At 42.5% G+C, this 14,895-nt stretch overlaps 1 protein-coding gene across 1 annotated transcript; it reads right to left on the reverse strand.

The window, feature by feature from the left end:
• Positions 1-385: 385 nt before the first annotated feature.
• Positions 386-8,974, reverse strand: DEPDC7 (DEP domain containing 7). Its single transcript, XM_066552042.1, has 9 exons — positions 8,874-8,974; positions 6,255-6,642; positions 4,601-4,731; positions 3,536-3,725; positions 2,535-2,749; positions 1,316-1,458; positions 1,025-1,150; positions 847-925; positions 386-693 (listed from the first exon to the last, which is right to left on the reverse strand). The coding sequence occupies exons 1-9, from the start codon at positions 8,944-8,946 to the stop codon at positions 476-478; spliced, it is 1,563 nt and encodes a 520-aa protein (XP_066408139.1). The 5' UTR covers positions 8,947-8,974; the 3' UTR covers positions 386-475.
• Positions 8,975-14,895: the final 5,921 nt, after the last annotated feature.

Genomic DNA, 14,895 nt, shown 5'->3' on the forward strand with positions numbered 1-14,895 from the left:
TAATTCAGCACACACATGGGTTAGGGTGGCTGGCAAGCCTGAAGAAAAGCTGTGCTGTATTAAGCAGAACATATTTTTTAGCTCTCTCCAGCACACAGCAAGTCAAAGATCAATGTTATGTCATACACACATAATCTAAGGCAAATTAGGAAAAAAAAAAAAACATAAAATTCAGTGCTGGGGCAAAAGGTGGCAGAGAGATTTCATTCATGGTGTCTTCCATCTCAGTAATTTTGATACTTGAATAGAGGGAGTACTTGGCTTTTGGGGAGGAAAAGGAATTATTTTGGTCCTATAGCAATTAAAAATGAGAAAAGCTAAACTATAAATAAAGGTCAAACTCAGTTACTGTTGGCATTGGTAATAATTGCATAAATTCCATCAATTTCCACAAAATAACTTTATTAGGCAGATACATGAATATAAAAGATTTACAAATATATTAGTGTTTTCACTGCTGGGGTATACAAAGTAATCAATATTTACACATATTAGTAACTCTGTCTCCAAAATACTGCATAAAAATACTTGGATTACTACTATGAAACTGATCTAGCAGCCTCTTTCTCTCTTTGTCAGAGAGCTTTGAATCTTCATCAATAGCTTTCAATAGAGAGAACAGCTCATCTTTTGTAGTCTTCTCTGTGTTGGAGCGATACTCTCTCTCATCCAGCTTTTGGCAAAAGGTATAACCTGAAAGGAAAGGTGAGACACTCAGAGGATTATCACCACACTCCACCCACCCTCCTTTAGATCCCATCAGTCCTTGTTACAAACTTTTTTTTGCACCAGGTGTTTCTCATTTGGGGGCATGACAAGATTACAAAGCTCAGTGGGAAGGGTTACCTGATATCTTGCAGGGATCCTGGCCCTTCTGCAGGGCCAGCAGTTTATTGCTGACCATTTTGTGCAGTGCCCCTGGGATCTGGAACAGAAAGAGAGGACAAGGCAACAGCAGCTTTTCCATGGAAGTTCTCCATCAACTTTCAGACAAACAAAACCTGGTCAATTTTCTAGCTCCTACCTTCAACACATCTCTCTGGTTGTCCACAAGGAACAGGATCAGGAGGTCAGTTTTCCCTCTGGATAGGTTTTTATTGTTGATAATAGCTTTAGAGAACGTCCTTTTCACAACCATCCTGTTGTCACTCTACAGAACAAAGGGAAATAATGACCAGAAGAGGAGAGTTAGTGTCCACCTTTGTTCTTCTGAGACATTGCTTTTCCCGTAGTCACAAATTTAAACTACAAAGGTGTTTTCTGACCAGTCTGGATTTCAGAAAGAGAAAAACAACTATCAAGAATGCAGATTTACCTCCTTCTGTAGCTTGAGCTCAGAATTATGTGCTGCAACAGCCATGAAGTACAGCAGTCTCCTGAACTCCTCCCTGACTTGGCTGTCTAGGAGCTTCAAATAGAGCTGAACAGCTTCTAAAGACTGCTCCATCTTCCCATTCACTGGGGAGAGAGAAAGGGATCCATTGCCATATTCATTTAAATAAATGTTACCATAAAACACCTGAATTAGCCACTGAGGAGATGCCCATCTCTCTAAACAGAACCTGCCAAACACAGCAATCCATTCTCACAAAAACCTCTCCCAGGATGAGGAGGGCTGCTTGCAGAGCCTCTAACATCCTACACACAGACCTTCAGCCTGGCATTAAAGCTCCCTTGTAATTAAGTTCAATTACAGTTCAGCCATCCTAAAGGGGGTGAGAAATACTGAAAAAGGAAAATGGTTCTATTAAAAAAAAAAAAAGAACGACCTCTGCTTGTGGTAATAAAGACCTCACAAAAACTGAGGAATATGTCCTAGATACATGGGCTAGTTTGATGAGTTAATTGCAAATTACTTTGTAGAATTTTGCTAAGTTTTAATCTGCCTTACTATGCAGAATAGTAATTTTAGAGTTATGAATTGTTTAAATGAAGTAGGTTGTACTAATATCCTTTATCATGTAGAGAGGAAGAATGGGATATAAATGCAAAGTATTCCAATTAACATGAAAAAAGGTGAATAATCAAGGCAGAGAACTTATGAAAAATAAGATCTGGAATAAAATGTTGAGAACTAAAACATCAAAAGCTTTCTAAAATGCTGTCCAAACAAAATTTAAGAAACAAGTAAAGAAGAAAAAACTAAAAGTTGTCAATGGGGTACCAAGCATCTACAGCTTTTAGTTTAGCTCTTACAGCCTAAATATTTACTATTAGGCTACATTTATATTTCATTTCCCATGGACTTCCATGGATACCAGCTAGTAGCAAATAACAACACTGGTTTCACAGCCATTCTACTGAACAATGATTACAGAACTGCATGCATTAAGAACCAAAATGTCAAAGAACAGTCTTTATGACTAGAAATTAAAAAAAAAAAAACCCAACCACACATAAAACCCCAAACAAACAAAACCAAACCAAAAAACCACTTGTAGAAGTCAGCTTTTAATCTCAGCTCCTGAGGTAAACACTCAGTTTCTTAGTTCATATCTCACATAAGCATTGGAACACAGCTCTATTTTACTTACCTAATAGTTCTGCAATTCCTAAATGAATTTCAGATGCATGGCTTAAGAGTGGCTCCTTTTTTTGGCTGTAGTACCTCCCAATGTTTTCAAACAGCAGCAGCTTCCAGGAATCTGCTTTGTCTGGCTGATCAGGCAGGTTCCTGCTAATATCCACCACCATATGATCAGGAAGATATTCCAAGCAATCAATTGCTGCAGAGAGCCACTCGTCTGTCCTGGAAGACAGAGGGGTTTGGGGTTGTACCTTTATGTGTGGATACCCTTCAGAGCTGGCTGCAGAGCTTTCCAAAGAGAGCAGGCAGACTGGTTCCTTCATCACACTGAAAACTGTGTGTGTGGGCACTAAAACCCATTGGAAATTCACACACAAGACACTTCACCTGACACACCGGGGCAGATCACAGCCATAAGCCTCTTTGTTATGCATTTAATCAAGATGAGAAATTAGTAACCCACAAGTAAACAGGCCTAAGCAGTAAAACCCAAAGTCAATCATGTCCTCTACTGTTAGATAAGGACACAATTATCGCTGGATAAACAGAAACATGAACCTTGATCTGATTCAGACTGGTACAAGTTTTTCTGAGAATGTTTTCAACTCTATGCACAGTTTCAAGCTCAACATTCTTAGCTCTTTGAATACAGTAGGAGAAACTAAACTAGTTCCTCACAAGCAATGTCTCCAGGAAAAACTTCCATGATGATTACAAACCCTCTATTCTTCCCTCAACGCGACAAAGAATTTCCCCTCTGAATACCATCAACTACTGTCATTGCATTCAAAACACATCCCAGTGTTCAGCAGACATTCTCACTAAGCAATTGATATTTACCAGTTATTCCAGTCAAGTCCAACAGGGAAAAAAAGCACCTGCTCACATCCTTTCTGCAGGACTGAGACTGCTACATTTGCTACATCCCCCCAAAGACCAACTGTGCTTTACACTCCCCTGAAAGCAGGAGGTTTTTCAGAGCTGCAGAGGACAGCAATGATCACTTACTGAGAGTCACTGAAAGCCTTGAGGATCTCTCTGTCCAGGTAGTTGCTGGTGATGACATACCCAGGTGCCTTCCTGGGCTCTGGCAGCTGAGGTCTGATCTCCTGGTGCTCCAGCAGACACTCCAGGAGAGGGAGGTCCACCAGCTGCAGCAGGCGAGCAATTGTTTGTTCTTGCCACACTTCATTAATAACTGGGAAAGGTGCATACACAAAGCACAGGGACACTCAGCATGTGCAAAAACCGATCCCAAGGAAGATAACTCCTCTTCCTCCCATCGGGCCTAACCTAACAGATTGATTTTACCAAAGTAGAGACTTGCAGTAGCAAAGCACGTGGCTCTTATCAGCTTGAAGTGCCTTTTATCACCACAAAAAGGCAAGAATTATCCATTTGTTTAGTTAGCTACAAGTGTGGGAGAACTGCTTTTCGAATAAATCTGAAGTGCCTTACACTCTTTGTGCTCTAATTTGCAAACAATCTTTGTTCTAGATAAGGGATGAAAAAAAAAGTACTACAGTGACTCTCCTTATCACAGCTTCCTTGAATATTTCCCTATGATGAAACCACAGTTTCTAGGATGCATTAGCACTTTTAACCAAAGGAAAAAATACATTAGATCATAGTTTGGTCTGAAAGACAAGCCGTGAATTGTCAAGAAGAGTTTCACACAATACTGAAGGAGTGCTGGATGTGCAGATACACAATTCACTTCCAGCTAACAGCAGACTATTTGCCCTGACTAAAACCAGCACAATCAGTGCAGGTAACTGAGAATTATGAATATTTCTAACTCAAATCAAGCTCCACACATTGGGTATTCTTCTCCAAAAAGTCAACGCTGATTTATTTCAATCAAGACATAATGCCTCTTGTCTGATGAAATAAAAAGGCAAAAGGCAAGCCTGCAACAAATATAATTTGCCTTTTCATGACATGGTGTTCAAACCAAAATACTGTAAGTGTCAGTTTGCCTCCCTCTCCATCTTGAGGGGCACAAGTCTTCCCAGTCCTGCAGATGGATTTTCCTTCTCCCACAGACAAGGACTGGGACATTATTTGGCTTACCTCGACGGGACAAGCTGTCTGAGATGTTTACTTGAGGGCTGCTTGCAGGATTTAGACTCAGGTTTTCCCAAAGATCCTCCAAGCTTTCTGGTTTGAATGGGGTATTGTAGAGCAATGTGCTGTTCTCATATCTGAGATTAAAACCAGTTTATATATGTATAACTATATATATGGATAACCAAATATCTCATGCAACATACAGATATGGGTAACTGTACCAAGATCAAAAATTTTCTCCTGTATAGATAGTTACATAATTCCCCTCGTCTCCCCTGCCTGACACTTCCTCTGTCCAAGTCACCCAGGAGAATGTATCATACCTGCAAAAATCATTTGCATGTAACAAAACCACTCCAGCCACAAAATTACTGTCTCTCCAAGCACAGCTGTATGATTTCAATTCCCAGCTTTTCTTTGTTTTAGGGCACTGCAATATTTTTTTGATGTCCACTATCTTTGACATGGATATGCATGTATTGACAGAGTTGTTCCTTTGACTAAATGAAGAAATGTAACCCAATGGATCTGTGCCCTGCCCAGAAGAAAAACACCTTTATTCTACACTAATAAAACAGGAATAATCCTGTTTAATGACTGTTTCTTCAATGTATTCTAAGTGTCACTCTAACAGCTCTTGTGATGGAAATATTTTTAAATACCACATATAATTAAAGTGATTTTAATTTCTCATTAATTCTCTTTTTAAATAAAGACTTGGGACAGTATGCTTTAGGAAGGAACAAGAGCTAGTGGGAGAGAGGGGAGAAGCAGGAAAAAGGAAATATTTTTAATCTGTGTTCCTCTACTTTTTTCATCACAGTTGATGCACTCAAGTTCACATTTGCTACTCACAGGAATATGTCAGTCAAATAAGGAATTTTGGGTCAATACCATTTACAATTTCCACAAGTGCACATTGCTAAAACTACTGCATTAAATACATCCACAGAGTTTCTTGTAAGAATATGTCAGAGTAGGTGAAGAGATGAACACTTCACAAAAACTGTGGAAGGGAAGTTATGTGGCAAAGTGGCATCTACACGTTCTGCTTTGTGTGGGGTTCGTTAGCACCAGGGATTTCTTTGCCCACTCCTAAAGGGACAGGGAAACAAAAAAACCTCACCACTGCACTTGCCTCTGGTTCTAGGATGGAGTGCAATAGCAGAACAGCCTGCTACCCTGCCTGGGAACATACATGCATAAAGAAACAGCTAAAAAAGGAGCTAAGTTGGAAGCATAGCAAAGTGAAGATGGTGAAAGGAGAAAACATTTTTTTCTTAGAATATTTTTTTCTTTATGCCATTGCTAGATGTGCAGTGACTAAAGATTGCCCTGTTGCATTAGCCTGTTTGATGCATTCCAGCTGGTTATATTGATTTAGATCAGTATGTAAATGTACTTAATTTCTACCCTCTCACCTCCCTCCCCCAAGGCAAGGTGATAACAGACAGAGAAAACAAGCAGCCATGTAGGCTGTGTGGTTTGCTCTCTTCAAATTGCTCTTTCCTACCTGTCTTCCACCCACAACTTCACAAACATCTATGCAGTGCCTGTCTATTTTTACCCCTTAAATATACAAGTTTGCTTTTCTCTCCCCCAGAACACATCATATTTTCCTCTTGTAAATAATTTCTCTTCACCTCCACGTACTAACCTCTGCGGGGCACACTGCTGGTAATTTTTCTCAAGCTCTGGCTGGTTGGAGGCGTTTGTGAATCTGTAGAGGCTGCAGCTGCTGTCCTCAAACACGGAGCGTTTGTCTTTGCCAAAGACCCTCGTTGAGACGGCCTCGAACACTTTGCAGTCCATCAGCGCTTGGCACACCCGCACCACCTTAGCCCGGGAGATATCCACGTCCCCAAAATACTTGTTCTGCAGGAGATGGGCAAAGACAACATCCACTGCATCCGAGCCAATGAAGCAGTCGTGGTAACTCTTGAGGTTCTGGCGGCGCTTCTTCACTTCCACTTGAGTTTGGAGAGCGCTGATGATGCTGCCCCAGACGAAGGTGGCTCCGAAGGGCTTCTGCGCCAGGCTGAAGCCTGAGAACACACACAAAGCCTGAATTCATGCTGCAGCCACAGAGAACAGCCCCCTTTCTGCCTTCTAGCTTTCGTCAACCTCGTAAGGGTTTAAAAATCTTTCAGACTTCCACTTTGGCTCGGGTTGCTCAGGCATTAACACTGTGTTACTTCCTCAGCAAGTCTGCCTGCTCTGCGCCACTGTCTCCCTCCCTCTCTCTCTTTGGTGGTTTGCAAAAAGCTTTGCAACCAGGAGTTCCTGTTTTTTCAGCCTCTCACTTTGTCCTTTTGTGTCCCTTGGTCACCTGATGGTCACCCTTGCAGAACCACTGCTAAGTCCCACAACCACAAACCAGCTGCATGCACTCCTAACACCCCTGTTCCTCCACAACACAGCTGGGCAGGGAACAGGGAAGCAGGGATGAAGAGACTCCTCCCAGCCCTGCTTGCTCCAGGACTGTGCGCACACACAAACTACCTAACATAGTGCTTAGCACACCACTAACAAGTCGATGGATTCTCTGGAGATGGCACTGACACCACACTGATGCCACCAGAGAGCCCTTTGCCACCAGGGCTCCCTCTGCCACCCAAAGCCACTTCCGTGAGCCAGCCCGTCTTCCCTCCCCCAGTGAAACCACTGAACTATTACTCATTACCAGTCTGATTAGAACAAAATGCCAGCAGCCAACAGTTCGACCTGAGGCTACACTCAGCCTCCACAAGGACTCAAAAACACACCAAGTTTGTTTTTAAGCAGGTGGCACCCAACTGGGGAGAGCTGCAGCCACCAGGAAGGCTAGAATTAGAACATGTTTTTCAGTAAGTCAGATGAATAATTTACTAAGAGTGAAAGCAGAGGAAGAAGAGGGAAATCAAAAGCTGAAGGACAAAATATGGAAGGAGGAGTTGGCAGCAAGCCTACAGAAAGCCAGCTGGGATTGTGACAGACCTCAAACCAAATGAATTAACAGTGCGAGGCAGTGTTTGAAAAAAACAACAACATGCAACCCCTTCTGGAACATATTACCACGAACGTTTTCCACAGAGATGCAGGAGGTGTTTTTTTCTGCTCTGTTTAGTCTGAAGTGGGCTTTAGTTAGAGAGGTGTATTCCAGTTTGGGGCACCAAATCACCAATCAGTTTTCAGCTGATCCCCAGGTGCAGGAAAGCCCAAATTGGCAAAGTAGCAAAGGGAAAAGTAAAGGTAGAGGGGCAGTGAAGACTGGGAAGAGGGAGAGAAAGCAAGGAATACACCACCATTTGAACACACCAACACTTCAGAAAGACAGCATCTTTTGTTTCTGAAAAGAATCAAGCCAGGGGAAAAAAAAAAAAAAAAAGAGAGAAAAGAAAAGCAGCTTTCTAACACACAGCATTGAACCAGCCAAGGCAGAAATCTCCCAGAACCTCCAGTTTCCAAAGCTTTCAAAGTACAAGACGGACAAGGTGCACAACTGCTGACACTTTAACCCGATGACACCTTCAGGAAGGCAGAACAAACACAGCGAACACGGAATTCGCTTCCTGCCCTACATTCCAACAGCCAGCTATGCTCTTTGGGAGGGAAGAACCCCAAACCCGGCACCACCAAACACACAACCACGCTGGTTTCTGCCGCTCGAATAAACACGAGCACGTACAACCTGCAATGCTTTAACTACCACTCACAGCCTTACCAACGCTTCCTTGCACACACAGAGCCTTCGGATCTTTCCTGAGGGAAGCGGTATGAAGCGTGCCATTAAGACAACAGCTTTCCACAAAGTTAAGGTAGGGAAAGAAAAAGGGAAAAGGCAGGGAAAGAAAAAGGGCAAAGGCGCTTCCCAGCGAGCGCGCCCGATGTCACCGCTTACGCTGCGCTACCGAGGCACCTGCTCCTAAAGCGAGCTGGGGCCAAGCCTCCCGGGCAGCCACCCCGGCAGCAGCTCCGAGGGCAGAGCAGGGCAGAGCAAGGCAAGGCAGGGCAGGGTAAGAAAAGGCAGAGCAGGGAAGGGCAGGCAGGGTCCCGGCGCTGCCACCCGGCCCGGAGCCGCCGCTGCCGCCGGCACAGCCGGGACGGGATCCCCGCGGAAGCGGCTCCCGGAGCGCGGCCAAGTTTTGAAGCTCCCAGAGCCGGGAAAGGCGCCGAGCGCAGGAGCCATGTCCCACGGCGGGCAGAGCCGTCCCATCCGTCCGTCCCGCCGATCCCGCTCCTCCCGCTCCCATTCCCATTCCCATTCCCCGCTCCGCTCCCCGGTGCTGGGCCGTACCCGGGGGCCTGGCGGCGGGGCTGCAAACCGCGCTGAGGCTCAGAGCCGCCGCCTTCTCCCGCACCGTGGCCATGGCAAGCGCCGGCTCCGCGCATCTGCCGCGCCAGGGCGGCTCTCGGAGCTCTCGGGGCCCGCGGGGGCGGAGCTGCCGCGCCCCCGCCCCGGGGCGGTGCCCGGGACCGGGGCAGAAAGGGCAGCGACGGCCCCGGCGCTGCCCGAGGGTGGCTCCGCTGCCCTGAGAGCCACGGAACGATCGCCATGGGTAGAAGGGGTCGCTGGAGACGATCCAGTGTAATCTCCCCGGCGAGGTCACACAGGAACGCGCTCGGGTGTCTCTGGAATGGCTGCTCCAGTGTGCTGCCACCTTCAGTGGAAAGAAGCTCTTCCTCGTGCCGAGGTGGAACTTGTGGTGTTTTAGTGCTCCTCATCCGGTCCCTGGGCATGACCAAAAAGAGCCTGGCACCATCCTCTTGTCGCCTGTCTTTGAGACGTTTATGTGCATTGATGAGATCCCCTCTCAGTCTTCTCCACACTGAACAGGTCCAGCTCCTGCAGTTTCTCCTTTGAAGAGAGATGCTCCAGATCCCTGACCATCTTTGTGACCTTCCACTGGACCCTCTCCGATAGTTCTGTGTCTGTTTTGCAGGATGTTTGCAATCCACTGAAATGAAGCTGCTTTCCATTTCAAAACTGGGAAGAAAGTTCTGAATGATGGATAAATCCAAGGAAATGCAAGTCCCTGATTAGAAGCATCTTCAAATATCAATTCCATACATTCCCATATATATATATATATATATAGGCATATAGACACCTGAACCCTGTCCCTGGCTCTTCCTGTGGGACACACAGCTTGAACAGCACATGTGGTTGAAGTTTTCTTGTGATGTCTTCCATGAGCTGTTCATTATAGCAGCTGGCATTTCTCATTGCAATGAAATGAAAAAATAAATTCATTTTCAGAGTAATAAGTGGGTTTTTTTCTACTGCCTGCAGCAAACTGCTGAGAGATCCAACATAATTTTCTACTGTGTACAAAGTATAATTTTCTATTACAAATCAAGGATTTTGATATTCTTACTCAATGGAAGTGTATTAGAACAACATAAAATAATTCATGGTTTTTGGATTGATTTCCACAGGAACAGACAAAGCCAAACTGATCTCCATGGTACATAGACTCAGAAGAATGTAAAGCATATTAAAGACCAAATAATACAATGTTACAAGTGATTCAAAAATTCACTTTGAGTCATCAGATTATTGAACTTTAGCCTGTTCTGCGTCAAATTCTGTGCTAGCAGGTGGAAATGCAGGATGTTTGCTATCCACTGAGGCTCAGGGCAGCCTTCTTCTATCCTCATTTGTCACACTTACAGGTAGGGCACTGCAAGTTTGTTCATTGTATGCAAATAAATAGACAATGCACTGCACTTGAAGCTGTGAAAAATTACTGCAGGCATCTAAGGTACCACAGACTTGTGGCAGACCAACATTTCTTCATGTTTCATTGCCTGAGTACAGTATTTGATAAAGGGAGTTCTAAAAATGGAAGTTTTTGTGAAATTTTTCAGATAAGGAAGGCTTAAGTCTCTGGGCACAGAGAAAGGAACCTATTCAAGCTGTAGGAAAAAAAATAAAGTTCATCTTGTTTCCTGAACAATAGGAAGTGACTAACAGAGATTTATTTGTTGGGGAAAGAAGGGAAGATAAATCCCTTTTAAAAAAAAGTAGTCCTGATTCACGGGTGCCAATAAGAACCCAATAAAATAAGATATAATGCACTGTTTAATTATTCCCTGCTTTGCAGCAGTTTGATGGTAGAATTTTTGATGCATTGCCAAAATATAACTGCAAATCAATAAATACTGAATTAATTTTAATTTTTTTTTTGCACAGTTGTTGAAATAAAGTGATGCAGTCAATCATCCTGCTGTGGTTCACCTAATCTTGAGAGAATTCAAACCCACAAACATTTTGGAGTAGGAGGTGCAGCAATCAGAACATTGCACCTTACCTTGGAGAATGGTTTGTCAAACTCTGCTTGCAGGGAACAGAGCAAGGACAGCCAATGCACTGAGGACTGCTCATTGAGAAGTTTGTAAGGTTTTATTCCTGTATTTTATCATCAGGAGATCAACAGCCTACCCTGGATTTCTGCCTTTGCCTTCGTGTTTTGTGAGAGTGACCACAGCCCTGACACCCCAGTGTTGACAGGGGCAGGCAGCAGATACTGGCTGGTCAGGCAGGATCTGAGAAATACCATCTTTTGCTATTTCTTAAAATAATATTCTTATAAAATGCTTTCCTAAAGCACAGTTAAACTTGTATGCAATTATGAATTTATACATAATTATTGACGATATAATAATTTGTTCATAGTTTTATTTAGTCACTTGAAATAGTGCAGCCTGGATGGTCTTGGCTGGGGGAATTCCTCAGACCATGGTGGAAAGAGCTCAGGATAAAAGTACAACTCCCTGTATCTGGTTTCCCCTTTCCCAGCAGATTCCCCCAATTAACCTCCATAAAGCTGAACACAGGATGCACAAGAGAATGCCAATTACAAAGACACTAAATTATGTTAATTTATTCATAAAGTCATTTGAGACCAATGTATTTTAACAGAAGTCCTAGTCCTAACAAAAGTCCACAGTTGTGTAAGATTCTTTTCAACTGTTATAAAGGACTTTTATAGCAAGGAACAGCAAAATAAAAATCTATTTTCATTTATTTCCAGATCATCTAGAAATACTCCTACCAGCTACAAAAGGATCAAGAGAGTGGTTATGTTTTGAAGAACTTAAAAACTTCAGTTTTCAAGAATTTCTGAGTCTCATGTAAGACCTGTAGGCTTTAATTGGAAGCATAATGCAGAAACAGAGTATTTAAATTCAACAGCCACAATTTCAGGCATGTGTGTTGATTAACTTCCTCATGTCAATTAAGTGTTTGCTCAAGGATAAAGATGGTAAAGGATAACGACGCACGTTCAAGTCTTGTCTGATCATGGAAGGAGAGAAGGCAAAATGGAAACCTGTAGCTCACAAAGGGAGCAATGAAGCACACCTGCATGCAAAATGCAAAAAGCTTTTCCCATAATGAACCTGGAATCTGGGCTGCCAACCAGGATGGGGAAGTGACAGCACCTGTAATTTCCAGGTATTCTGAGCACTATTCTTCCAGGAGAATAGTGCTCAGGAGAAGTGAAGGAGATCTAATTGGATATAAGACCTTACACAAAGTAAAAACACGAGAGGCATATCAACAGAAAATATTCTATTTTATAGGAGTGCTGTTCTATTCTATTGGGGTGCTGCTGTTTTATCTGCAACAGATCAATGCTTGGTTAAGTGACTGGGAAATGTTATGTGTTCTTGAAAAAAATACAGGAAAAAGTTTTAATTTCGTAACTTCAAAAAAAAAAAAAACTGGAAGGACACTAAAGCTGGAACATAAGCTGTTCTAAAACCCAGAATTGTTCAGTGTCCCAATTATTATTCAATTTTTAAATGCCAAAATAGACAGTGATTTATCTCTGAAAATTGACTAGGAAATAAAAAGGGATTTTTGCAGAACAATACCATCCAATTTGTTATTTTCAAACGAATTTTGATCCCACTTTTTTGAATGGTTAACATAGAACTCTGCATTTCAAATGCCTCTCTAACATCTCAAGCATGTCAGAAGGCTGTCTCTTCTATACCAAACTTTATTCTTTAGATTTCAAATGTCTTCCCACAGCAATAAAGCTTTGAAGATTAAGTGTATATCAACACAGCTTAAATGTATATGTACATAAAATTTATTACCATTGTCATCAGGATCTGTTGAACCCAATCGTTTTCTGTTTCTGAAAATGCAAAGCAATTAATAATTACCATAAAAATTCAGAAAAAGATTCCAGTTATTTAGAACAGTTACACTTCTGTTTTTTCCCCACTTAAATATCAACAATGCCTGTATTCACTACAGTGGTGAAGTTGATGAAAGGAGTACATTATAAAGGGTAACCCTTAAATTGTTGCTCCATTCCACTGACAAATGTCGAGACAAATTAAAGTTCAGCATATGGTTCACTGTCGCACAGAGATCCTCATGGAAGGGAAAATCAACAGCTTCTGTTACAGAAATTGCTACAATTATGAAGGTATTATCAAATCTGCTCTATTTCAATGCCTGAGGATACAAAGTTTTCAGTAATGAAAGGGACCTATAAAAATGGGAAAACTCTTCTCTGGTGTGAAAAATGCCAATCACTTGTTTTTAAAATTTTAAAAGTTTAATAGTAATAAAATGATTATAAAAATAGTAATACAATTAGAGGAATAACAATTTGGACAATTTGGATTAGGACAATATGAGACAATAAATACAAAGAGTTACGGGTGTCAGGGTACCTTTTTCTGGGTAGCACGAGCCCGAAAAAGGACCCACATTAACAAAGGATTAATCATTAAAAGCAATAACCTGTTGCATATTCATACACTTCATCCATGATGCATAAATTCCATTCAAACACAGGATTCTGTCTGGTCATCTCTTCCTCCGAATCCTAACAGCGCCTTCGAGGCAGGAAGAAGTTCGTTCCTTCTGATAATGGAGCAATAAATTCTCTTTCTCTGAAAGATTTAGGTGTCCTGTGGCTGCTATCTTGCTGTGAGTCCTTTCTTTAAAAAAAGTATCCTACATAGCATCGTTTCTATTTTAACATATTTATAACCTAAAACTATATTTAACACAGTACTTAATACAGCATCACTTTCTATCACAACACATATAATATTCATTTTAATATTTGTGAAAAGCCAATCATAAAATACACATTTTTCACATCTGGTAATCTCAAATTTAAGAACAGGAACAGCTATTCACACAATACCAGAGTGCAAAGGGCTGCTTGACAAGTGGGACAGATCTGAGGGTGGATTACAGAGCTGGCACAGACAATCTCCCTTAGTACTGACTAACAGGTTCTGCCATTTGCAGCTCAGAGCACCAGCATTGCTTGGGGCTGAGCTCCACAGGCTGCAGAGGACAGACACTCTCCCTTAGGATGCAGAACCGGTTACTCACAAACTCACTCTGCTTAGTCCCGTTTCCCATCCTCACAGGAATTACAAAAGAGGACGGCACAGTGTGGCCACAGTTCTCTTCACAGAGAGCAGCAGGCACAAGTTCCCAAGGATTTCTCCTAGGGAAAGGCAGTGAGAAGCTCAGAGAAGAAGAGAAAACAATTCGTATCTCTACTTGCTGCTCCTGTTGTTCAGCACATGTGGAATGTGTTATGGAGATTGTTTACCAAAAGTGATTTGTTAATTGGATTCTGCTGAGGGTTGTTTGGATCGATTGGCCAATTGGATCCATGTGTGTTGTGACTGTCTGAAGACAGCCACAGGTTTTTCTTTAGTATCTCTTTAGTATGTAATTTAGTATAACTAATAGCTATATACTTATAGCTTATATACTTATAAGCTATATACTTCTAGCTCTATAGTATACAGCTCATAGTATAGCATTTATTTAGCTTTCTGAACCATGGAGTCAGAGCACATTATGCCTTACATTGGGGTCGCCCTGCATGGACGAGTGTTCCAGATTGCAAGGCAAGATGTATTCTATGACCATCTGTATGACAGATTATCTCTTGTCAAGTGGGCAGTTTGCCTTATCTCTCTCTTTGAGTGACCATAATCACTCCTCCCTTGGGAGGAGACATTGCTGATAACAGCTATTGAATGTCACTGCATGGCTGATAAGAACTACAGCATCCCATTGGGAGATGTGAGCCCAGAGGGAGGAGCCAAGCATTGCTACCCAGATATAGTCTGGAGATTCTGGAACACCAGCACAGCTTTCTCCACGGGATTCCCCAGAGGAACAGCAGCTGCCTCTTCTTCCACTGGATCTTCAGAGGAAGAACACATCCTTCTCTACAGGATCCCTGCTCCAGCAGAACCATCCCTGACACTGCAGGAGGGCTGCAGCCACAATTCCAATGGTTCTGCTGCCAACAGCCTGA

The sequence above is a fragment of the Molothrus aeneus genome, chromosome 6, assembly GCF_037042795.1.
Source record: "Molothrus aeneus isolate 106 chromosome 6, BPBGC_Maene_1.0, whole genome shotgun sequence".
Classification (NCBI taxonomy): Eukaryota; Metazoa; Chordata; class Aves; order Passeriformes; family Icteridae; genus Molothrus; species Molothrus aeneus.